The sequence below is a fragment of the Anopheles nili genome, chromosome 2, assembly GCF_943737925.1.
Source record: "Anopheles nili chromosome 2, idAnoNiliSN_F5_01, whole genome shotgun sequence".
In the NCBI taxonomy this organism is placed as follows: Eukaryota; Metazoa; Arthropoda; class Insecta; order Diptera; family Culicidae; genus Anopheles; species Anopheles nili.
The window spans coordinates 55,861,758-55,889,316 of NC_071291.1; the positions used below are offsets into that span (position 1 = coordinate 55,861,758).

The 27,559-nt window shown below is 44.4% G+C and overlaps 1 protein-coding gene across 1 annotated transcript; it reads left to right on the forward strand.

The window, feature by feature from the left end:
- Nucleotides 1-10,062: 10,062 nt before the first annotated feature.
- On the forward strand, nt 10,063-26,725 carry LOC128721836 (receptor-type guanylate cyclase Gyc76C-like). The gene is made up of 13 exons (XM_053815633.1): nt 10,063-10,692; nt 12,214-12,282; nt 15,065-15,274; nt 16,353-16,507; nt 17,155-17,374; nt 17,741-17,918; nt 17,981-18,177; nt 20,179-20,472; nt 21,619-21,951; nt 22,082-22,247; nt 22,314-22,623; nt 22,698-23,091; nt 24,075-26,725. Exons 1-13 carry the CDS (start codon nt 10,063-10,065, stop codon nt 25,716-25,718), a joined length of 4,800 nt encoding a protein of 1,599 aa, XP_053671608.1. The 3' UTR covers nt 25,719-26,725.
- Nucleotides 26,726-27,559: the final 834 nt, after the last annotated feature.

Consider the following 27,559-nt stretch of genomic DNA (forward strand, 5'->3'; position numbering starts at 1 on the left):
TTCCAATTTCTACCGTGAATGTCTTATTTTGCTGCTTAGTATGCGATTGAAGTCTCTGTCATGATGGTAGCTCACTTTGAAGTTGAATTTGAATTGGTCGCTTTATGAGAGAAACGGCTGAACGTGGTCGCAATAAACCGTTTGACCGAAATACCGCCTGTACCGTACAGTAAACGGCTAACTACGGCAATTACTTCAACAATATCCTTGTACAGGGTGTTACATAAGCTTTGCCGCTTGTATTTGATTTTTTCAAATTAGTTCGATTGTAATTACAACACATTGATTGCTGTAATTTTTGTTTGAATTTCGTTTCTCTTTCGCTGTTAGTTTCTGGTAAAAACGTTCGAACTATCGTAAATCTGGATGAAGAACAAAACTGGTACCGCACTGTCCATCAACAGGTCCCTCTACGGCACGGACACATTCCAGCGCACGCTCCGTCGCGATTTAAGTTGCTTCATTGATTAGTACCGCGCGGTTTCGTCCCCATCAAACAGGTGGCAGCGTCGCCGGTCGATGATTGATTGAATTGCATTGCCTGCACGCCGATCGAGGCGACGGTTCCATTTCTTCTCGCACATACATCGTTCGCCCGGGGCACCGAGATGAGACCCCATTCCGATGGCTACCCGGCCGAAACGCGTTCCATCGTGGCCAATTAGTGCCGACAATCGGGGTGAAATTAAAGGGTTCGGTCTCGATGGCACGAGGGAACCGTTCCGCTAAAGGTCGATTGACAATTTAATTTCGCATATGATGCAGTTCGCATTCGTCTAGCGCCGTCGGGCCGTGATAAGCGAGAATCGCTCAACATCTAGGTCGTAGGATGGTGCGCGTGGGAGAGACTTTTGGTTAATGGATCAAATAAGTACGCCTGCTGGGATTGGGGAAATTGTAAATGCGTGCCGGTGCATCGTGTGCAACGTACCGAGTACCACCGCTAATTTAATGTACGATCGTTGCAATCTACAATCAGAATGAGTTGAAGAAATTTTCAATCGAACATTCAATCAAATTGTTGTGATTCAAGCATGGTTTATATTGCATGGATTTTGTACAGTTTAACGCTTACATTCCGGAAACATCCACGAATTGATTTTGTTGAAAAAAAACTGTCCATAACACTCATCTTTTAAATAACTTCCTATAGGTGATTAAATTGAACTCTCACTATTTTGCCTCAACAGTCAGATTTCATTTTCAAAACTTGTTAGAATAACGATCAATTTCGCTATCATTACGATAGTTTTCCAATAAAAACACACTTTATGAGTAAGGTTCAACACAAATTCTCTCATTATATCACCTCGTTCGCCTGCAAAGAACGCTCGAACGAACGACGAATCTTGCTTGCATTGAGCGGTCGTAGTCGTGCGGAAAGAGGCATGAAAAAAAGGCTCTCAATCGATCACGTTCGGCGACCGGGCGTGCATTGGTGCATGGAACCGCTTGCAACTCGCTAACGGGTGGTGTCATGCCGGGGGTGCGAAGAAAAACGGTCCGGAATAGAACTTGTGGAACAACGATCGCCACCACCATGGCCGTGTGGTTGGCATGATCGAGTGGGTCGACGATATCACGCCAACCAAGGCCAGTTATTTATACGATATCGGTGGGCTAAAAATAGCCACACTTTTAATAAATTATCTACTTTTCTTCACCACCACCCCTTATACACACACGCTCACCGTCCACCGTGTCAATCTTCTGGCTCTAGTTCTCTTTCTTGCTCACCGAATAGGCCCCACACGATATGCGCGCTGCTCCGTGAGCCTTCGCGGCTTTGGGAAGGCAAGAAAGCCGTCTTGATTGAAGCCAAAGATGGCGTGGAAGGGCGGGCACTTTGGACAAAACGCTCGCTGGCTATCGCAGCGATGCTTGGGCTTTTTTTTCTTCTTCCTCTGGTTGGTTCCAGCTGGGACCGATGGGGGTTCCGGTGCGTAAATAAAACGCAATGCAATGAAATGCCCATTCGCGGCTCGTCAGCATATATTCATCGGAGCTCGATCCACGGTCTTAGGGAAGCGGAGGAATAGACGCAGAACAGCGTACGCGATAGTTTTCGAAAGTCACCGCGAGAACTTAAGCCGTAGGGTACCGTTGCTGGACGATTGCATGGGTGCTGGGCTCTGATTGAAGGCTCGGCGAGAATTGGATAATTTGTAGCACTCTTAAAACACCCTACATGAGAGCATAGAGTAGAGAGCAAAATTTGAGGGTAGTTTAGTCATATTAAAAAAATATTTATGATCAATTTGTTCATCGGCTAGGCTTGCACTTTGGAGGATAGCTTTTAGTACTATCCCTTGAATTTAAGGAAGCGATTGAAGAAATGAAAACTAAGCCCGATTATGATGTTATTCCAACAAGCTACATTTGAGAACGAATTCAATTTTGATGAACATTTGAAAAATGAATGTATTTTTAGAAATATTCATTCCAAATTCGTAAGTTCTTTGTCGTATTAATGAAAATATCCACAATTTGTTATAAGACTGTATGACCATGAAAAGAAACTCATGCTATGACTTTTCGATGGCGTGAACTTTCGGCATCGCTGATTGTGCATTGCGTGCGGCTGGTACTGGCGCGAGAATGCATCCGAGTGAAGGAACTTGTTGAGGCCAACCCGGTGGTGTGGTGCTATTGTACAGCTATCAGAGGACGTTGGCTGGACACCACACACACGTACGGCATGTTAAGGGTAGAAGGCGACGCAGTGGAAGACAAAACCGCCCCTTCAATCGAACGTGAAGAAGCAACGAGACTGGAAACGCACGTCGCCGCCACCACACGGTGCGTTGAGCTTGCTTCATCCATCATGCCGGGCCTCTCGCGCAACCGGTTTGTCACGATGGCGGTTTCGGTGCGGTGCTATTTTTAGAACGGAATATAATATTTATTTACTTACTGATACAGTGCGTCCGGGGCTTGGCGTTGCGCCGGCTTCCATACCGCCCTAGAGCCGCCATAAGGCGATCGCGAGCACGATGATCATCATGGCGGAGGGTTCATTTACGGAAGCGGTGTCCGAAAGGGCCGATTTACAATATATCATCCCCAATCGTCATCCACCACATACGCCCAGACCGGCTCTCGAGTCGTGCCGCGATGATTAACGTTTGCCAATGATGGGAATCTTTTGTGCTTCGTGCGTAGCCTCGTGCTACGCAGAGCAGCTACGCAACTACGCGATCACCGGAATGCGTGTCGCTGTTGGCGTACGCGAGTGTCCCGGCCCATGCAAATCATGTGAAATCTCGGCGTGGCGTACGCTTTCTAGGACACATTCTTGGGTACATTGTTGTGACTGTTGGTGGCGATCTGTTTCCCAGGCCCGGAGAATAAACAATTCCATGCACATGCCCAGGCCGTGACCGTTAAGGCCACTTGTGGTCGATCTGAAGTGTAGGGCGATATTTATCGGGCAATCGAATGCGGCGTTGTTATTACACGCGTATTATTAATGTACAACACTTTGTGTTTATACGTTCGCCTGTTGCTGTCAAGTGCTAGAGCGTGTTTGAATATTTTTCGGCCATTAGAATATAGCTGTAATAAAATGATCGATCGAGATGTTGTAATGTATTCTGCTCTTTGTTTAATCTGCGTATTTTTTAAACAAATAATAAGCAATACGATTGATTCGTTTAAGGAAACGCACATTAAATCGGTAGATTAGTTGGTTATGACGTTATGAAACACGCTTATATATCCATAAAGATATGTTTCGCCTATTCTTTTGCTGTACACAGCGATCGTACTAAAGAGTTTGTTACTGCGTATCAATTCGTTTTTTAGGAACTTAGCTTAGCCTGAATGTTACGAATTTAATGTATGTTTGATCTATTTATGTCCCATAGTGTTCTGTCTGAATGCGTAGATATTAAAATGTAATTGAAATCTATTTATTTCCTAAAGCATTCAAGACTTAACTGATCGGTGATCAGATCTCTGTGATATCATACTTCAGAAAGAAGCCGAGGAGCAACGTAGCATCGCATTATCATACGTAGTAAATTCTATATAATATGAGTAAAAAAAGACATAATATACGTAGAAAAATCCTTGGTAATTTAAGATATTCTAGAAGTTATTAACAAAAAAAGAAAATTGATCATTTTATTAATCGATGTTTAGGTATTTTGTTAAGCTTGAGATCCCGGCAATTCTATATGGTTCGCCCATTTATGATAATAGCGCAGACTCGTTGTACGGTAACGAAGTGTCTAAAGCAGATCATCTGCCAGCAACTTCCCGTGCCCGATGTCGCACGGACCTAGTGGCGGTAAATACAAAAAAAAGGCCATCCAAAAAAGCAATGCCTCAAACGTCACCGGACACGGCCAATATTTTTAGCGCCAGTCGCCCGTTCCATCGCACCTTCATTTGAAATTCCTGTCACCGCAACACGCGGTCCGCGCGCTGGTTTCCGATGAGCGCTGCAAACAATTGGCCGGCCGGTGAATGGAATTAGCCGGAAGAATAAGAGGGCAGCCGGGAAAAGTAAACAAGGATACGAAAAAGTGTGCTGCCTCGCGCATTAGCATAGACCGCGGCGTTTAAACTGAATCGCTTACTGCCGGTGCTGGATGCATGTGGCGCTTGTGGAACTGCTGGAGAATGGGAAGAATTATTTTTGGCCCGATTTTCGGTGCTGTTGGGACGGATTTTCAAAACAGTTAAAACGACGCAGATCATCCTCGTTTGTGTCGAAAAACAAAACACTTTACAGTAAGATAATGTCCAATAAGTTATGATTATATTTCCACACGGCATTGTTGTGCAGTATTTAATTTGCGATAATTTGAAGCTCATTTGGATTTTTTGATTCGATAGCATAAACGATGATTTCAAACTCAACTAAAACACCCCGCTAATTGACTCCGTCGTTAGAGGCGAGGTGTACGTTAAATAAGTCCACCATGTGGGGTTCGTTTGGGGTTGAAATTAAACCCACCGATGATGATCATCATCACTCTGACGTCAACGGAACACGATCCGACATCGGGAAACGGTTTCTCTGCTCGTTTTCAGCGTACACCGTTCCAGACGGATAATAACTTCAGTGTTCGAAAAAAAAACACACATTCGTTGCGGGCGTTAGTTTAGACTAAAACTTGTGCAAACTTAAGATGTATGAATAAATGAATAAGTGTAATGTTTTTAACATTCATAACCAAATATGCATAAAGCGATTATGCACAAAGGGGACACATTTTAAGCAGGGAAGACTCGATGTCCCGCATTCGTATAGTATGGAATGGCATCCTTGGATAACATCATTTTGAATGTAAAGTGGAGAAATTGAACTCGAGAAGGAATTTGTAAATAATTTTTACATTTTCTGTGGCAATGTTAATCGACGCATTGCTCATTATCCAACTGATTGATCAATTAAAAGCATCCTTTAAAGTATTCAAGCAAAGAATGCTTTGCGTTCAATTGCCTTACCATTTCGTATCTTAATCAAGTCGTCCTGCAAGTAATACGTGTTTATTGTGCCAGCCCTACCCAAAACTCACGATTCATTCCGGTTGCAAAATATTAAACAATAAAAAAAAACTCCCTCACACATACACACTCCAGCCCCATCGATGACGAACGAAATGAGCAAACCCAGGCTGCTTCCGCTCGCACTTGGGGAGGAAATGCTATTTTTATAAATCCGGTTTTTATCTTACGTCGCGAAGTGTCGCCACCGCCGTTTATCTTTCGGGCCTTTCGCAAGGAGCATCCCGCCGTATTTTCCCGGTCAGTCTCAAGGGGGAGGGGGCGAATGGCAACGTTGGCGGCAACAGCTTCCAGCGTGCTTCGAATTTTCGAGGTCATTGACGATGGGATTTTTGGCGTTTCGAATTGCTTTTTTTTTATTCATTCACGCATGTTTCTTTCGTGTTCCTGTTTTGTCGCTTGGCGGCTGTCTCGTGGTCACGGTTACCGAGTAGCGTTCAAGGTGCTCGGTGTAAATCGGATGGGGCATATTTACAGTTCAGTCCGCACTAATTGCCGATGGGCGGGAAGCGCTGGTAAACATAACGCTCACGCTGTGTGGAAGACAGTAATTATTTTTTGTGTACGCTTGCATTTTTTGAGCTAAGACACTTGAGGCTTCTTAATTAAATTTAAGTGAAGTTTTTCTCTCCTAGCTATATGGTTAGTATTTTTGGACTTTTTTCTCCTTTTTTGATCGTCAAATACAGCGTTATTTGCTGTTATTAGTTTAATATTTTAGAGTTTCAGAAATCTGAGCTAACATTTGTGATGGCTGAAAAACAAGAGTTTGAACAAAAGTCAAATCTAGTGAAAGCTAATTTAAATATGATTAAAGTAAAGCAGTATATTAAATTTTTATTATGTTATATCTAGAAACATGCCAGCCCACATTTCTATAAAGCAATAATTTTTCGTGTAATTTCAAGTTTCGTCGATTTAAAGTTTTGTTTTGTTAGAACGAAATTTTCAAGCATCTGACTAAACTTAAACATGCGAAACTCGTTTTCTAACAGTAAACCCACGTAGTTGCGTGTTTTATTTCTTCGGTAATGACCAATAGCTAATAATTTAGCTTCCCACTTCGGGGAATCTAGGGTAACACGAAGCTTGGGAACAACGAGAAATGAAACTTTCGATTGGAGCTTTATTTTTTGCCAATTTCCCATCGAGCACGGCTCTAAGAAAGATGGGACTTTTCTGCACTTTCGGTCATTATCGGGCGTTCTTTCTGTTCTTTTCGATGAAGTATCGGAATGAGTGTAAACTGCTCGAAAATCAATCGGAAGGTCAAGGTTTTCCGATTGAAAAAGCAGAACGAACGATATAAAATCGAAGCTGTCGTCTTTATCCAAACGTGTTCGCAATACTATTTCGACGAAGTTGAGTAGAGTAATTAATCTAATATACAGATTTTCCTTCGCGTTTTGCTTGCCATGTGAAAGCATAACCATTTTCATGGTGAATGATTTAATATTTCGTTTTCTATGTATCTTTGATTCGGGTTGCTTTCATCCAAAGTAAAGAAACTTCATCTGAGGCGTGCGCATAAAACTTGCGACAGCTTCCAGCTTTATGATTTACATATGTTTATTTTTTTTTCTCAATCACTGTAAATCCTGCGCTTTATTCGGAACAAAAGATCAAGAGAAAACGGCGGGGTATTTATTCGTTTTTTAACAGCAAAATGCAAACAACCTCTCTCTCTCACTCACACACACGCACACACCAGCCACCCACCATTGCCTTGACTCGATTCGGGTGAGCTTTGAAGTCCTTCCAGCCGACACCCTCCCACGGGGATTGAAGCGGCAGGTCTCGAAGGATTGTGCTTTTCGCCATTCGCCGGCTCCTAGCCCGCCCTACTGCCGTACAATTTGCATAATCATATCTCGTTGCTAATTGAACCCATCATTAATTATTAGCAGAATATCGTCTACGCAGTGCGTACGCAAGGGCAAAGAAAAGTAAATCGTCGTCGGCTCGACTTCGAGAGACGATACTCATTAGAAATTGATAACCAAATAAGGATTCAAAACGCTCAGTTACAGTCGCACACGACGGCATGGCTGAAAGCAAGCTGGAAGCATTTCAAAGGAAAATTGCGAAAAGTCGAAAGGCACTTTGATCCGTCTGTAAGCCACGAAGTTGAATCTAAACATTATTCGCATCATTTTACGCAAACGCGCCCTCCTACGAAAACGAAAGCATTCCGGGTAAGAGTAATCGGTTTCGAGTTTGTTAAGGGTGTGACCTAAGCTGGCCAGGAATCAGTTGTGCTCCTGTCCCACGGAATGCCACACCAGCGGTTATCGGTTAAGTTTTGGTGATCGATTTGTAAGAGGATACTTTCCTTCATCTTACAGAAGGAGAGGCCAGGTGGGTTCACGAAAAGTTTTAATTGGAGTTTTGAAGACGGTTCTCCACAGCGTGATGAAGAGTGAAAAACACGCTCTCTGGTTGTTTTGTTCTTTTTGGAAAACACGCTTAAGGTATTTGAGTGTATACTTAACACCAAACAATTTTTTTTCGTTGATTTAACGTATCGATTTAAAAACCAATTTACCAGCAAAGTTTGCAACAAACATACATTTGGAGGAAAATGAAAAAGTCAGTATATTGGAATGTCATTGTAATGGAAACAGGCAACGATGCATTCACTTCCAGGACAATGGAAAATGGATGTTATTTCAATCATTCAAAAACATTCTTTTCTATTATTCTCCAATCATTATCATTTTCCAATTATGCAACACGCCTGTCATCGGTTAATATCATTTAGAGTGACCCACATTGTTACTTTTGTTTGGCATTGTTTAGTTGTGTCGTTTTTTATGTATTCATTATGGTGTGTATTTTTGTGAAAATACATTATTAGTCATGCGGTTCTGACATGTGTCATTTTGTGTGATACACAAAAATAATGAGATCTGTGCACCTGTACTATTGAAACATTCAATTGAAACGGGGTCGCATTCGAATCCAACCGCATACTCATATTCGAGTATAGTAGGAGGGATGCAAACTAAGCGGGAACATTGCATAAATTTCGACGACCTCCGTTAGTTTCCTCTTCACAGACCGTGATGGATGCTAGGATGGCTTGTGCTCTCGATTTCTCGGGATTAAAGCTCAAACTTTGCACCCGGGATGAGGTGGGTGCCGCGTGACAAAGTGCCGCAAATTTCACTATTTTCTCCTCGCACACATTGCACCCTCGTCTCGTGCACGAACACATTTGATCCAATAATCACGGGACACGTGACCGGGCTCTAAATGTTCGCCCCCTTCGGCCGCGAAACGATCAGTCAACAGATGGCACACGCGTGCAAATGGGTCGGTAAAGGATCCCCGTACACCCCATGTGCATTTCTGCGATGCCAAATCCCGGAACGTGGCGTTGGCAAATGACGCTGGCGAGCTACATAACGTTTCGCCGGCGTTTGGGGGAGGTAAATGCATTCAATCAAACGTGCGGATTGATAAGTCAATAAAGATGTTTTATGATGATGTTGAAGAGGGGTGAAGGGTGCCCATTAGCGTATTCGATCCAATTTGAACTCTTTGTTTGGGGCCAGCAAAAAGGGACAGTCGTTGCAAAGTTGTAGTAATAAGGTGGAAAACTAACACTTTATTTAGAACTTTATTCATTTTTCGTCCTAATATTATTCAAATTGTGTTTATCAGCATTTCAGCAACAGTTTTGTTTATTATGTGTTTTTGCGCATGTCCAAAAATATCGAGAAAAAATAATAAAATTACTAGTCGGTGCGTGAGGCATTTAAATATGTTTGAGTACTTATCAACTGGACACGTGAACCAGCCACAACTTAGAAGCCAGCATAATTAAGATTTCCTTGCCATCTTGCCATCGCTTCTCTCATGGGGCAATTTGGCAGCGTCGGATGGCATTAGAGCTTTATTAACTAGCGTAACTGCATTAGAAGCATGAGTGAACAATTTCATCATGCGCTCTTTAGCTACCGTTGGGAGACGCTTAATACCAGGTTGTTGATGGCGTGAAATTGTTTGGCGTTTGGACTTAGCAGTATTGTAACCCTTCTGAACCTGCATAATGCAGGTGAGCCGCAACACAAAGCAAACACATTTTATGGGAAGGATTTCAATCGAGGGATGTTCACGCTAATTTATTCCACCAATAATGCTAATGCCGCGGAATGTGTACGGTTCGACGCTTTCGTTCTGGTAATCGGATGAAATTTATATATATATTTTCTATCAATGCGCCAAGGAACTGTGTGGTCGTGAAACTTAATGAGTTATAGATTTGTTATTCTAGAATTACATAAATGATAAGAATCGTTTTTTTTGAGACGTTAGGTTGAAGAGAATAAAGACAATATCGGTAGTATCTATGCCACGATTGATAGGAGAAATGAACGCTTTTGAATACGCTTATTCTTTTGATAAGCGATAGTTTTTGCACCTCAATTCCAAAATCACAATTGTAAGTTTGTATTTAATTTTCTTTCTCTTTTCTTCTCCTTTGCAGCCGGTGTTCGAAATCGGTTGGAGTCGCGCTGATCGGCCCCATTCGAGGGGGCCATGACGCGTTGGCCCGTCCTACTGCTCGCACTGCTCTCGGTGGCTTTCGGCCATGTCCCGGCCGCTGTGGCCATAATTCCCGGCCCAAATGGCGCCGGTGCCAGCCTTTCTCCGAGCGGTCCCGGCAGTTCCGGAGGTCCGTTCGCTGACGAGGCATCGGCACCATCGTCTCAGCCACACCACCATGAACCCTACCAACCGCAGTCGCTGCTGCTGCAACATCAACCGAACCAGCAACAACAACAGCAGCAGCAGCAGCAGACGCACTCGTCCGGCTCCTATATCACGAAGATGCCGGAGAACTCGCCGCACCAGAAGTTCCACAACAACCGGACGGTGCTGACGCTCGGCTATCTGACCGCGGTCAAGGGCGATCTGATCGAGAAGCAGGGTCTCACGATCTCGGGTGCACTGACGATGGCACTGGACGAGATCAACAACGATCCGGACCTGCTGCCGAACGTGACGCTGGCACTGCGCTGGAACGACACGCGCGGCGAAACCGTGGTCGCGACCCGCGTCATCACTGAAATGATCTGTGATGGTGTGGCCGCCTTCTTTGGCCCCGAGGGCACCTGCCAGACTGAAGCCATCGTCTCGCAGAGCCGCGACATACCAATGATCTCCTACGTGAGTATACTCTTATTCCCGGATACTAAAGTTGGTTGCTTTGGTACACATTTTCGACGGTAAAATACGCCATTTGCCAATGGTAAATATTCAAAAATCGATTGATAAGTAAATCGTATACATCGTCTAACGATAGCAACTAGTTGACACATAACTTCTAATGGAAAAATAAAAAACGATGGGATGGGATTGAGCTCTGTAATGTATTTAAAATGCGGCTTTAAAAACAGTAATCGAAAATGTTTTAAATGTGTTTGGTTGATGAAACATTATTGTTGATATCCTTATCAAAAAATAAACTGTTCTTGAAGAATAGTTTAAGCAAATCCACGGAAGTATGCGTTGAATTGCACAATGTGGCAGTACTTGCATGCATTAGAGGACTATTTTCTATTTTCTAGTATCGTTTTCTTCCAAGAAAAAATACATCTTATCTCCAACCGATGTTTCATGCATTCCATCAATTTTAGTTTTATTTATCGTGGTTGCTGTTTACTCAGCCGTTCGGTCACATTGTCGGGGCTTAAGGATGCTTCGTTGAAGTGCACTTCGAGACTGCGGCTACGCGCGTCCATTTCCCAGCGCCATGATGGTCCACATCTTGCCGACGTACAATGTCCAAAAGTGTTGCAAGAAATGAATAATGCTTTCTCTAAATATAACCCCATTTGCGCCATCCGACCCGAAGGATGCACCCATTTCACTCGATGTCATACGATGCGCTGACACGATTGTGTTTTGCATCCAGCCGACATAATGCAGTGGCCCATAAATGGCCCGACAAATCGGCATCATTGGCTCTCCGGGTTTGTGCCATTTCTGCCACCGGCCAGTCAGCTGGTCCCATTCGATCCGATGCGTTCGATGATGGGGAAGACATCTCCTTGCATAATTATAAGCAATATCGACTGACCGGGCATGAGGAGCCTTGAGTCGCTGTTATGTTTATTATATTTCTGCCATCGTGTCCTTCTCGTCGTTTGCTTCGCGCGATTCGTAACGCAAACACGGGGGCGCATCTCTGTTCAGTTATGCTAATGGGAGGGATGACTAATTAACTCCACAATAGCAGCGCTGTGGGAATGAGATGGTGGTCCTGTTTCTGGTTTGTAAAGTATATTTCGTTTGATTAGTTATTAATATGGGAAAGGAAATATTCCTTCCATATTGGAATTAAAATTCAATCAGAAATTCAATTTCACTCAAGAACGCATTGGGTTGATGAAGAACCCAATGAACTATGAATTCATTTTTTTTTGGTCCAGAAAGTTCAATGGCCATATTTTTTACAAAGGCCATATTTTTAATTTACACAAATGTTAAAATTAAAATCGTCAAATTGTAAAACAATAAAATAATTAAAATATCTGTTGTGTTTCGACAAGCGGGAAAATGTTAGTCTTAACTTTTCCACCTTCGCCGAACGGATTGCGCAACAGTTTGTAAATCAATTTCAAATGATTTTTTTATTTTTCGACCTCCGTACGGTTCTAACAGCGTATCGTATCGCTTTATTTGCAGAGATGTTCCGAGCTTCAACGTAGCTCACCTATTCCTACCTTCGCCCGAACCGAGCCACCCGATACTCAGGTATGTATGCAACGACGAACGGCGTGTAAAAGTTTCCTACAGGAATGTATGTTGGTTCCTTCCGTTCTCCTGTTGGAAATTCTTCGGTGGAATAGAAAAAAAATCTAACACCACACACATCAACCAATGTGACGATGTTCTCCAGCGTACGACGATACCGATGTTTATTTATTCAATTTAAATGCTTCCCGTTCCGTTCGATGTTGAGGGGTTTTTCAGATGGTTGTAAATAGTGCAAAAATAAACGAATGGAATGTTTGAGGTGTAGGCATCAAAGAAGATGTTCGATCATGTTTACATGTTTGTTTTAGGTTCAACTCAATCGCAACCTCAAACCATCTGCGAAAGGCGCCAGTAAACGATGGTGCAACAGTAGCTATCGATTTGATCGCTAAAAAACAGACGCATTTCCAAGGAGCTAAGATTCAACTGACGAGCTTTTTGGTGCGCGTGCTGCTCCAAAAAGGATACTTCGGTTGGTGGTGATTCCGACGAGCAGCCGTCAAAATATGATTACATTGCAAACGGCTCAAAATCAATCTCGACCCGTCAGGCAATGGAACGTCGGTAGCTGGCATACGGATTGATTGATTTAGCATACATATTGGGTCGATCAGACACGCAATCGCACAACGCCGCCTAGCGGGAGGAATATAATTATGCCACCCTTGACGAAGGCCGTGTTCATTTTTCTATTCAAATTATTTTCCGCTTCCACACTTCATACCACAGTTTCGAATTACCTTCGCCGGTTGACTCACTTAGCGACGCATTCGAATAATCGTTTCCGTACGTATGGCACCTTCCTGGCGGCGGTGTCTGATTTCGCTGACATTTTGCGCCTGTTGAAAGCGAAACGGAAGCAACCGGAGTGGATGCTTGTTGCCGCTTGTGCGTACTATGCGACCGTGTCAGCATTTTTTCCGTTCGAGCCCGTCCGGACCTTCTTCCAAAAATACCCTGTCTTGGTGCGTGTGTGTGTGTGTGTTAGAAAGAGGCTACGATACATTTTTCACATACCCCACCTCGGTGCACGATTTTATGCCGCGTCAAATAGTGGCCACTTCCGGATTGCATTTCGACCGGAAAGCTGACACCCGTAAATTTGTCGTTCGGATTGCGCACGACCACGGTGTCGATCGGAAGTACTGATGAAGCATTTTACATCACGACACGAGGTCGGTTAGCAAGTAGGCAATTAAATGATGCGATTTCTTTTTTGTTTAAATTCGTTTCATGTTAATTGTCACGCACTCGATGGTGTTCATTTCGCGCGTACACTTATATGAATGAAAAATTGAAGCCCCACCGACAAGTCGCGAACGGCGCGTGGATTTTTCTTAGGCTTTTTGTGGAGCATGTTCTTTTGTTTGATGTTTGGTAGAATTGGTGCACGCGCCCATGGTCCCCTTGGCGTCGGATTTCCTGCCACATTTTAGCTATCTCTCCATTTCAACATCACTGGAATTTATTCATTTTCTTGTTGCGAAGTTTACATTCGTGATGTAAAACATATTTTTTTTTATTTCAACGATTGACTAGACCAGATCCTGTTTAAGCAACATGAGATGTAAGCAACAATAAAATATTAGAGTAAAGTTTTTTTTCCTGAAAATTCTAGGGTTTAATTAAATAAATGAGTATGAAATAATGATTTTTATATGATTGGAAAGCTAAAGTGTAATTTATAAAAATTACTAACTTTATATACAATGTCAAAATATATGTGAAAATGTTTTAAGTTACATGAAAGTAAACCACAGCATTTTTTCTTGTTGTTTTGTATTTAGATGTTTGATTAAACTAAAGCAAACGAAAACAACCGTACCTTGGCAAATAGGCTTGACTGCCAGTTCTCATTTGTTACTTTTAATTAGCAGATTAGAGAGGCTTAAAAATCGCGATAGGATCACATTAATTAAAGCCATTAATGCTGTTTGTTTCGTTGTGCTTTGATTTTTGGAATCCCCCAACCCGATTCTAATGAACCGATGGAAGCGCCCCTAAGCGGTATTGTTGCGCAGCAGGTATTTTTCGCAATAATTTCATACCGTACAACCAGTCACCAATGATGCCCGTTTCATTGGTGCTTTTTGCTTGATTACGTACGCAACAAGCACATCTGAAACATTGTTTTAAATCATGCCACCAACGAAGCGCTTCTCAGATGCACGAACGGTAAAAATATGCATTCACATTTTTGCCCGCATGCAAAAGAATGTTCTCGGAGCATCTTTTGATCTCTCTTTTGGCTTCAAACAAGCTGCACTGATGCTTCGTACCAGATTTAACTGCTACTTATGCGCTGGCACACTTTATCAAATGTAAATTTCGTCTAGGAACTCGACGAAGAAGGAACCCAGATACAGTAGCAACCAACCCGTCCAGTTTGCGTACCATCAAAGCTATGTATGGTACGGTGATAGAACCTAGAACATTTCCTTACAGAGGCGATGTGAAACAAAGCACTTGCTTTGATGTTGCCTGTAAGCTGTGTCGTGACTTAGTGACGTTTCAATTTGTAAGCAAAGTTCAGGAGTCGGTTTCATCGTCATTACACCTGCCAACATTGCTGCTTTTATGTGACGGTAAATGATTAGCAAAACGAGTTGATCTCTCTTCGGTTGCCCTATGAACCGGAGTCTTTATGCATTTAATTACGGAAGGAAGCATTCAATTAGCAATGTCGGTCCACTGTCGTACGCCAGGATTACGGTTCTCTTGTACGGTAGTCGTCGTCGAACCAGTTTCGTACCCGGTATACTAACTGCTCCGTTTTCAGGTTACCAAATCCATCATCTCGCTGCTGTCCTACTACGGTTGGCGCAAATTTTCCATCATCCACGAGCAGCTGTGGAAGAACGTGGCCACGTCGCTCGAAACGCAAGCCGCCCACAACAACCTGTCCGTCAATCACGTCGAGATGGTGTTCGACAACTACAAGTGCTGCCAGGACGACATGGATTGCTGCCGTAGTGGATATTGGTACACGGTATTATATTATTACATAAATAATTAAATGTTGTCTAGAGCAGCAAGTTTGTCTTGTTAATCTGTCTTGCCATCATCCGCACGTACTCTTCTCATTCATGCACGATTTCGCCCGCCAGCATCCGTGGCCACCCGGGGAAAGAAAATGCATCTAGGCTTTTGTGCAACACGCTTTCATCGCACACTTTTTTTTGTGTTCTATCTCATTTATTCACAAGTGTCAAGGACAATGGCCGGCTCAGTTGAGAACCGAAACACTTCGTCCTTTTTTATACAACATTTACTTTGAATGATAAAAAGCAATTTTCGTTGTACGAACAGCTCCAGAAGTGTTTTAGATAGGATGATAAGTTTATGCTGCAATTCATAGTGTACAACTGCATTTTGATGGCATATAACATCTATATATTTTTTCGCTTGAACACAAAAGTTAACTAAAATAATTAACAGGTATTAGTTTTCAGTTAAATTTCGTGAAATTCTGCGGCCTACAAAGTTTATATTAATGAGTCAAATGATTTTTTTGCACGGATAGAAATGATTTTTTCTTTATTTTTTGATGAAGGCATTTTTGTATGTCTGGAACAGCAATAGCAAAAATTTCTCTATTTTAATGAATTAGATATCAAACTTCAAGTGTATAATAAAACATAATTTAAACTTAGTTATTTTCTTAAAATTCCTTTTTAAATTACAAAAAAAACTTAAAGTAATATGTCTTCTCCAAATTAAACTTTTCAAACTGTAGCACATTAGAAAAAATATGGAATTATATATTTTATTGAAGAATTGTAGAATCTAGTACTTGCAGATACTTGCTTGTTTAACTTCAATCTAAAAAAAATCAAAATATTGGAAAGCATTTCTAGTAAAATTTACCCAGGGATAAAATAAAAAAAAATCTCAAAAGCTCTGCTATGATTCGAACATGTGATAGAGTTCAATTTTCTAATTACACAACCTCATGCAACACTAACTCAACCCTCGCTGTCTGATGTGTGTTACTGTGTACCTGATCGCATTATGTTCACTTCTTGTTTCGATATGTTTCTCTTTGCTCTTCCTACGCACTTCTGCAGGTCATCCAAAAAACGATGAATAGGACCCGAATCTACGTGTTTCTCGGCAATAGTAATCAACTTGTCGATATGATGGCCACCATGGACGGTATGCAGCTCTTCGCTAAGGGCGAATATCTCGTGATTTCTGCCGACATGATGACTTATTCGCCTAAGTAAGTTTTGCTTCACCTACTACCCGGTTTATGTTTAACAAATTTAAGCGCAACGGTGTTGTAGCTTAATTCATTAGCACTTGATGGAGGCATATTTTTTATGTCTCTTTACATGGGTTTCAAAAATCAAATACACGAAATTTAGCGTTGACGATTTCGTTCCATGAAAATCGAGCCGGATCGAAGAATCCTCGTGCTTTCATGCTTTTTTACCAAATTTGTTAGTTACAGTTGAACGATCTGAGTATTCTCTGTACAATTTTTATCTTACTGCTTGGAATTATTTTCTTTTTATTCTGTTTTTGCCGTCTTTCAAAAAGCTCCTGATGTATTGAAACCTGTTGCAAATCAATATAGCTTCAAAAAAGCAAAACTTTTCACTGATAATTGCACTTCCATATTAGTTTACAATATCTTTCTGAGTACTTCCTTGGAATCGTCAAGAGTTTTGAAATAATAATTTCCCTTTGATTTGGTTGAAATCAATCATGGTTACATTTTTTTTTCAATTTATGCATTTCCCGTCTTCTTAAAAAAATCTAATTCTTCGTTTATAAACAACCAACGTTCCACCATTAGTATATTTCGACTTCCATCACTTGAGTTGCCAGCGGCTAACGCTTACACTCTACCCTTTTCCGTTTCAGGCTATCGAATAAGTATTTGTGGCGCGTGGAAAAACCACCGAACGTGCGAAACTGTATGGACCTGCCGGGGAATTTCGAGAAACGCAGCAAAAGTTTACTCGTAGTCGTCGCCTCGGAACCGCTGCCCACGTTCGAGAACTTCACGAACAAAGTGCGCGAGTACACGCAAAAGGAGCCGTTTTTCTTCAAACAACCATCGTTGTTTAATCAGTTTTTGAAGGTAACTTGCGATCAAACAGTGGTTGTGCTTTTGCGTCTCTTATCTCGCCTCGCGAACGTACAATTTTTGCTAGTGTTTTTTGCTCATTAACATTTGGTTTGTAACGTCGGCGGAATGGTGCGTTTTTAAATGGTTCTTGACATACACAGAGAGGCAGCAAAAAATTGCATAACCCCAGGCGTAAAAGAGTCGAAATTCTTCGAATGAACACCATTTGGTAGATCAAAGTATTCCTTTTCCACCGTTGTCCTGGGCTCGTTTTGCTTGCGTTTTTGTTACGTCATACTTTTCGTACATGCTGTGATTCAACTGCATTGTAACTGTTTCTTTGTACCATTTTTTTGTGTCGTTCCCGCACCGCCATAGTATGTTTCAATATACGCGGCCTATCTGTACGACTCGGTGAAGCTGTACGCCTGGGCGCTGGACAAACTGCTAAAGGAGGAGCAGCAACATCGGCCGCTGACAAGCGACGTCATCCGGGACGTAGCCAGCAACGGCACCAAGATCATCCAAACCATTATCAACAATCGTACCTACCACAGTAAGTATATCGCCACCGACGCAACCTCAAGAGCCTTAACTGGAAACTTTTCAATCCCACAGGCGTTGCCGGTGCCACCATCAAAATCGACGACTACGGTGACTCGGAGGGCAACTTCTCGGTGCTGGCGCTCAAGCGAGACTCTTACGAGGAGGCAAACTTCTCCTGCGAGTACCAGATGCGGCCGGTCGCGCACTTTCAGATGCGGCAACCGCAGAACCTCAACGACACGAACCAGCACCGAAACGATGAGATTCCAGTGAGTGAGTCGTGATTGTTTCCGTATTCCATTCGCCTTCTCCTGTCACCCGGGTCTAGTTGTAGTGTCCAAAGACAGCCGTATGGGTATCGCCAGCATGCAACGGTAATCATCCGGAACGCGAAATGTAACTCGAACCGGATATACTGTCGTTTTTTTTCCTTCTTTTAAAAAAAATGAAAGTTACAACGAACACCAGACCGCGGGCGTCTACACGTCGTTAACTGATTTAGGATAATATATGCAGGATGTGCTCGTAAGGGTTACAAACACGTATCGCCCGTTTCGGCGGTCGAGCATGTACATCTGGCGTCGTACGGCGACATGGTTTTGGGATGCCGTTTCGTAGTGGAAGGCTTTTAAAGTTGGAAATGGATAAACTTAAATGTGCTGGTTTTCAGTTCGTCAATTTTACTATAAATTATAGGAGTAGTATAACAACTTGTTTTACATTAAACCGCTCTACAATCCAGCCACGAATTACAAAATTTATTGCTCACAATAGCAGATTAAAGGTTTTTAATCAACCGTAAAACGGTTCCTTTCACGTTACGAAACCTAGATGAGAAACAAAACTTTAAAATTGTTATCTCCATAACTCACTCAGGAAAGTGAGTTTTAGAACATTTTCTAATCGATGTCTATTTCAATTAGCTATAAGCCAATGCAGAAGCTCTCAGTGAAAATAGTTTTGGTAGCTTTGACCAGGACGTTGACGAACGGTGTGTTTTATCTAGACGATTCTCATGGAATATAGTCTACTGGTTTTAGTTTTCCTTCGTAAATTAATGTTCTTGAGGCTGTCTAAACGACACAACATTCACCCGTTTGTTTTTGCTTCAATGTTACCGTCGGTCCGGCATGGTTGTTAGTATCTGGTAATGAAATGAGCACACAGATTAAATTGTAACGAGTTGGAACTTTCGCGCTTGCACGTTGCTAGTTAAACATAACAGCATTGTTGCGTCGAGCACATCGCAAAGTCGCGTGCTGGAAAAGACCCGGTACATAGTAAAACTGTCGTACAAGCGAATCCGGAAATATAATCAACTCACAAGTTTCCCACAGTTTGCGTGGTATTGCAATGGTTTCTCCTGATAACACGTGCTTTCGTTTCGTAACATGGCACTGTTAGTTGCCCCCATCACTACCACCCATTGCTAAAAGGGTAGTACGATTTTGCAACGCCACTAAACGGCTGGAATATTCCCGGAACATCTCAGCTGGGACAATCCTGAGTGTAATCATTGGACTCAGCCGCATAACCAACCGGAAAGCCCTTGAGTCGCCGTCCTGCTGGCGAGCCCTTCAGAAAGAGTAGATGTGCGCGATAGCTCAATTCGTTCAATCAGTACTCCCTTCATTCGGTTGAAGCAAACCAAAGCGCCCTGATGAAGGATTTTCTTCTGGCGAGCGGATCCGAGCGCTCTGAAACACAAAGTTGATGCCGGCGAATGTAAATGATCCCTCGCTAGCGGGCGCTTTCCTCTGGGATGAGAACCGCGTAACCTCGCCACAATGCCGAAGGATTATCAATTATTTTTAACTCCGTTACCGCGCACGTAGTGGACCGGAAGGGTGGCTGCTGGGCCGGTTTTGTGGATCTACAGCATTTCAGCTGGATTGTTAAGCTGCACATTGTTCTGCGTCACGACCAATCGAAAGGTTTATTGTGCGCCGGGGAAATATTGAATCACTCGACGGAACACATTGAAAAAAAAATGCGATACGCTCTTTGGATTTCAGATTCATAAAAGCGAGGGACCTTTTTGGCGTTCGATGGAAGAATGATCATGGTCACCATGCTAAACGAAAACCCGCTGCCTCGGGCTGGTTATTTTGCACGGCTTACGCCATTTTTGCTGTCCTTTTCGCTTTCCTTCACCTTCCCTCTCATTCTGCGATTCACACGCTGTGACGAGTGAAAAAAAAATCCTGATGACAATAAATTAATACGTCCGTTCTCTCGTTCGCTTTGGGTTCGCCGGGTTTCGCCTCTAGGAGTTCAAACTGTCCAAGGTTGGCAGCACGATCCACTGGGCCGGCTCGGATCGGCCGATGGACGAACCGTCCTGCGGTTTCATGAACGAGCACTGCATGAAAGATGACACCCACATCATGTCGATGGTGGTCGCCGGCGTGCTGGCTTTGATACTCTTCTGTGCCGGCGTCATCACGATGAGCATCTACCGAAAATGGAAAATCGAGCTAGAAATTGAGGGCCTGCTGTGGAAAATCGATCCGGGTGACATCAAGGGCTACTTCAACACGGAAATCGTTTCCTCACCGAGCAAGGTAGGTGAGACGGAAGGATCGGAGTGTCTGATCGGTAAGCGGAGTACGCCGGGGTACCGATCGGGCGACATTAGGTAAATAATTTGTCCCGGTTTATATCGTATCAGCTGTCGGTGTTGCGCTTCGTTGATGAATCACGCCATCAATATCAATTTTATTTACACCTTGACGTGGAAAATGCTCGCCGTGACTCTCGCCAGAAGTGGTTTGATTGCTCTGTGTTTTTGCAAATCAAATATGATGTTTTTCATATCATTGCGTTTCCTCGTGCGACTTCACGTTGGATGCGGCTTCATTTATATTCATATTCGTAAAACTGGTAAACGTCCGGGGGGAGTTACAAACAACCACCCTGCTCGGGAAGCGCATTAAAGCACTCTCTGATGTGTAATTTTTCCTCTTTAAAGTCAGCATGTTCAGCCTCATCCAAACAAGTACTAGCTATGAAGATGAAACGTGAAATAATGCCTGAATGTGCTTCACGTTTTGACTGTGGATTTGCACGATTGCGCATCGAGATGAAATTGTTTTGCTTTATCACTCGAAATGTCGGAAAATGAATGTTTTGTGAATATGGAAGTTCCAAACAGTTTTTTTCACGTGAAATTCCTAGCACAAATTGTACTCTTCCGTTCAATTTTTTTGAGGCTATAACATTCACACTCACTGAACAACTTAAATTGATTCATTTTAATCCTTGGGTAGCGCTCCATTTTATTCTAAGCATTGTTTTTTTTTAATATTCTGCATATGTCTGCTTTGGATTTGAATAGATTCAAAGTAAATCGTTGTCATTGATGCAAATGTCATCTGATGGATTTTAAAAAGAAAAATCTACATGACAATATTTTGAAAAATAAAATCCTTTCTAAAAAGTGATGCTTCTACATTTTTGAGAAAAACGCCAAATATTATTTTCAATCCCGGATCAAAGAACGTTTTAACTTTCAGTGCAATGCGAGCAAAATTTAAAACTCCAATCCCGGACAACGGCTCGTTAACGCTTTCCCCAGAATTGAAACGCGCGTCTCCCGACAGAAAATGCCATCCCGTGGCAGTTAGATTTGCACCGCTGAATGCACTGGTAATTTGTTCTGATTTTCCCATTTTTCATTTTCCTCTTCTCGCATCTCACCCACCTCACAGCTCAGTCTGGCCAGCGCCCAATCGTTCGGATCCCGGTGCTCGAATCAGGTGTTCACACCGACTGCCCGCTTTCGGAACGTGGTGGTGCGCATCAAGGAGCTGAAGTTTTCCCGCCGCAAGGACATCTCGCGCGAGATCATGAAGGAGATGCGGCTGCTGCGCGACCTGCGGCACGATAACATCAATAGCTTCATCGGGGCCTGCGTGGAACCGATGCGGATATTACTAGTCACTGATTATTGTGCCAAGGGGAGCCTGTACGATATCGTCGAGAACGAGGATATCAAGCTAGATGATTTATTTATTGCATCACTGGTGCATGATTTAATTAAGGTACGTCCGGTGCGACTCGTTTGGATCGATTCGATTCCATGATGCGGCCAAATTGTTCGGTATTGTTGATTTTATTCATTGCACCTTTTTTTTCGCTCTCTCACGCTCCTTTTCGTTTTCGATCGGGTAGGCCATGATCTACATCCACAGTTCAGCTTTAAACTATCACGGTAATCTGAAATCGTCGAACTGCGTCGTGACGTCGCGCTGGATGTTGCAGGTGACGGATTTCGGTCTGCACGACCTGCGCCATTGTGCGGAGAACGAATCGATCGGTGAACACCAGCACTACCGAAGTATGGTCCGGCTCGGGATGTACCACCAAATGTCCTGCTAATGTCAATTTCCCACACCGTTCGCAGATCTGTTCTGGAAGTCACCGGAGCTGTTACGCCAACCGAACGTGTACGGCAGCCAGAAAGGAGACGTGTACGCGTTTGCGATTATACTGTTCGAAATTATCGGCCGGCGGGGCCCGTTTGGGTACACGGAGCTGGAACCGAAGGAGATAATTGACCGCGTGAAAGCGCTGGTCGAACCGGGTAAGGACCCGTTCCGGCCCGACATCGAGAGCGTCATCGAGAACGAGAATGTGTCGGATTATGTGATCAACTGCATACGCGAGTGCTGGGACGAGAATGCTGATCTCAGGCCGGATTTTCCAAATATTAGGTAAGACCGTTAAGTGACCCAGTATTATCCAGTATCGTTGAACTCGTTCGTTCGTCCTACGTGCGTCATTCCAGGAATCGCTTAAAGCGTATGCGCGGCGGAAAGTCAAAGAACATCATGGACCAGATGATGGAGATGATGGAGAAGTACGCGAACAACCTGGAGGAGATCGTGCAGGACCGGACGCGGTTGCTGTGCGAGGAAAAGCGCAAGACGGAGGACCTGCTGCACCGGATGTTACCGCAGCCGGTTGCGGAGAAACTGACCAAAGGGCTCGGTGTCGAGCCGGTATCGTACGACTCGGTTACGATCTACTTCAGCGACATCGTTGGTTTTACAGCGATGTCCGCCGAGAGCACACCCCTGCAGGTCGTCAACTTCCTCAACGACCTGTACACGGTGTTCGATCGCATTATTAAGGGGTACGACGTCTACAAGGTGGAAACGATCGGTGACGCGTACATGGTGGTAAGTGTGTTGAGTTTTTTTCCCTATTCGACGAATGGAGAAAATGGCATTATCGTAGGGAAAGTTTTATGTTTGAGAATTCTATGCCGTACTTTTCGAGGATATACCATTGGTTTTATATGTTTTTTTTTATTTCGGATTCGATTCAAAATGTATTTTGGAAGCAAGTGTCTGATCCACATCGAACCATTGTAATGAGAATGTGTGTCTAAATGGAGTTTGCAGGATACGAACCCTCATCAACTACGTCATAATCGAACACGCAGTAGGCTGTTTATGCTTGAATACGAGGTATTTTTGAATAAAGCCCGGATTTGTTTTTCGTTACACTTTTCGTCCTTGAGTGACTCCTAAAATAATGACTGAAAAGTGGTGCTACAACTTTTCAACGGTATTTATACCGTTTCATCCGCCGTGAAAAGCGTTTTTCATTAGAACCGCGAAGGATGGAACCGACTATGTACACTTTTTTTGAACACATTTTGATGGAAAATTTCGCCCATAATTGAATGAATGAAGGATTGCACGTAGCTGTCGTAGATTTGGTGTAAGATGGGAAGGTTTTGTCAAAATCCTGCGTAGAATTTATGATGAGGAGAGTTGATAACTCGGGTTAATCATGTTAGCGCCGCAGGCACATTTACATCGTGTTCCTCCATTGCCGGCACTTTTGACGTGGGTCAACAACATTTAGGCGTCCTTTTTCCGTTCGACGGACGTGCGGTGCTTTTGATGTGCTCGATGGAGATAACAGCAGAATGCCGAGAACAGACATCGCTGGAGGAAACCGCATGGCTTGGAATGGATTTGAAGTACGCACAAATAGGATGAATTAAACGCGATGCCTTAAACGTTTACTTTGAGCTTTCGTGAAGCTTTTGTGTCGGTTGTCCTCCTCCCGAGGCACATAACGTCACCGGCACCGTTCTGAAAACGTCCAGTGCTTCATATTAATGTCGAGTTTTTCGATTGCCTTTCAACAGGTGTCCGGGTTGCCGATCACGAATGGAAACCGGCACGTCGGTGAGATCGCTTCGATGGCGCTGGAACTGCTGCAAGCCGTAAGGAGTCATCGGATTGCACACAGGCCCAATGAAACGCTGAAACTTCGCATCGGCATCCACACGGGACCGGTTGTTGCAGGTGTTGTGGGCTTGACCATGCCCCGGTACTGCCTGTTCGGAGACACAGTCAATACGGCGTCCCGTATGGAATCGAACGGTGAAGCACTCAAGATCCACATCTCACCCCAGTGTAAGGACGCGCTTGACACACTCGGAGGATACGTGACAGTTGAGAGAGGTCGCATTGCAATGAAGGGCAAGGGTGAAGTGATGACATACTGGCTAGAAGCGGCCACCGAGCAAGCGATTCAAAAGATTCCGGTTGACGTGCGTGATCTGCCTCCACCATTGTTCTGCCGGCCTCGGCGAAGTCCCAAGATGACGTACGACTCGCGACATCCGAGCATCATAGGACTGCCGAGTGGCATGATCATGAGCATGGGTGGACAGGCCATTGGCAGCTACCTTCCTGGCAGTCGACGGCAATCCTGCGCCCATCGGGTCGGTGTTGGAGGTGGTGCAGATCACGAAAGCAACTACAGTTTGCAGGGTTCCGTCTTCGGTCCAATGGTGCCACTCCGAGCGGACTCTCCACCACCGGAGAGGGCTTCACGTAGAGCCGATTTAACCGGTCGCGAAGGTTCGATACCGTTCCACGACGACGGAGATGAGCTGCCAGCAAATCCTGCAACGGCGTTAAGTGGCCGGATTGCCTCCAGTGACAACCTGAAGCGAGCGCTGTTGGGAGGCAGCAGTCCCGGACGCCGTCTGAGCCAAAAATTGCGCTCCATTACGTCCACCGATGACTACAAACAGCTGTGCAGTGCGAATGGTGGAGGCCGTTCACCGGAAGCGGCACTGTTGCGTGAGAGTCGCTCACTCGATCCGTTCCCAGTGACAGCTGAACCCCGTCGTCGGCGGCTCGATCTGTTGGCCAAGCGTGTACCTCGACTAGCGCGAGCACTAACGACCGCTACCGTGCCGTCTCGCACTGGCTCACAATCGTTCGGACCCGTTTCAACGGTTCCAACGACACCTACGGCCGTGGCAACGATCAGCCATGAGTCCTTCACGGAACCGGGTCGTGGTCAGCCGGACGTCAAACTGGCCGGTCTCGCAAAGCCACTCCTGGCCACGGCACCAAACCACAGCCACAGCGAGGCAGCGGCGTACCACAAGTACCTGCACAACAACAACTGCAACGGGTCGGTCGGCAATGGTGCGGGTGCCGAGGAGCAAGTCACCTGCCCACTATTAACACGCCAGACATCCCTAACCACGCCACAGGAACACGACTGTCCGGGATTGTACACGGCAAACAGCGGAAGCGGCAAACGATGGTACTCGCTCGAGCACGTTGGAGCACCGGATGAGGACAGCTGTAGTAAGAAGTCGCTAACGCGCAGCTCCATCAAGTCCTGGCTGGTTGGGTTCATCCAGGGCAACGGGTTTAAATCGAGTGACAGCTCCCTGCGTAAGGTTGGCGTGCTGCCGGTCGGTGTTGGCGGTGTGACCGGGTTTGGGGAGTTGCAACCGACACCGGAGAAGGAAAGCATGGTGTGAGCTGAACAACTCCAGCAGCCAGCAGTCCATGTAGCAACCGTGTCCCTCTCCCTGCGTGTCTATTATCCTCTCATTCATCACCCCCACAATCGAAGGATCCAACGATCACCGAATCAACACGGCACGAAGGCTCGCCGGAGTTCGTCACTACGATCGCACCTTGTCGACGGGATCGTGTATTTTGTTTTTTTATTTTACGCTCTTAGTTTTCGTTTGTCTGTTTTCCACTTATATTTCCCTACCCAAAACTATCTAGCCTGATTGTAATCCGAGTGCCATGCTTTTGAAAAAGTAAACAAACATACAACCGAACAGTGGGCGCAACAGACACGCCGAGTAAATTGGAAATGCAGCAGTCGCAAGGACCGCAAGGTAGCACGCGAAAGAAAGGCGGATGTGGGGGAGCACACGTGTGTTTGTGTGTGTGTATGTGTATGTGTGAAGGGGCCTGTGTATGCCTGTGTTTTATGTGGGCGTGAAGAGAAGATCGAAGAATGTTCAGGCCCGAGAACGGATGATTTGGTCGCATTTTCCTCATGCGCGCTAGTCTTCCGTGGGTGTTTTCACTTCTCGTTTTAACGATTTTAAAGCCCCATCCCTCGAGCTAGTGAAGGAAACCTTAGGACAGACCGGATCCGAGGGCTGACGTTTTTAAAGTGCACACATCGCGAAAGCGTCAACTTTTAAGTGGTACCATAAGGGCGTACAAGCGGCCAACAACGTGGTTCGGATTTGTTAAGATGTGATTGTAACCGGAAGCGATGGATAGGAAAAGTAGAGGAAAATAGAGCAGGCACGAAAGAGCGTTACGGAAAGCACGAAGAAACGGAAGGAAATGAAAAACAACTAGGCTGTGAAAATAGAAGTTAATCAATTAAGCATGTTTATAGTTTCTTTCTGTGCGCACCGCGAGTGCGAACATGATGCGTTTGGGGAGTTATTGTGCTTTTGCCTCTGGTAGAGTGCCACACTCCCAACGATCCGTAAAAATACAACACACACACACACACACATGTACACCCAACACCCACATATATATATATATATAAACACACGCACAGCCACACATATCAAATGAACTAATTATTCCCACCGGCGCGGCGATTGTGTACGGGGTATTGATGGGAAAAATAATCATACATGTTGATCTGCATCCGTTTCCGAAACGGCTCGCGTCGCTGGTGAGGAACTTGAGGAGGTTGCCCGCAGGATGGGAGTGGGCGGCAGGAGTAAGGATCGAGTAAGAAAAAAAATCGGACGAAAAACGAATGATGGATGCATCGTGATGAGCTTAATTATCGTCCTCTCAATCCCGTGCTACTGCTTCCGGCTGTTCTGCACGCGTATGTGTGTGTGTGGCTGGTATAAGTGTGAATGGATGTATGTGTTTGCTTGCCTCCCATCCTCCTCCACCACCACGCCATGCTGGTGGTTTGTATTTACTCATGCAACATGTACTTTAAACGCCATGTATGCGAATGCTGGCAGAACGCAAGGGCACATAACTCCACGCCAGCCCATACGACCGTGGAAGGACATACGAGCCCAAACGCAAACATATAGACACACACACACACACATACGCTCACACGCAATGTACGTGTGCTGGTCCTTCCGAGCCGATGGGAAGAGTTCCGATCGCAAAACGTAAGGCACGATCCGGTGGGTTCTTTGGACCGTGTAATGAACGCACGGCTCTAATGTCGTCCAAGTCCAAGCGTTGCAAACAAAACAAAACATATGAAATACGTGTAACATTGTTAGTAGTTAGCTGTAATTAAGCGTGCCTAGCGCAGGTTAGGCGTTTGCAATGTGCAAGCCACATGTGGCGTCCGGGATCG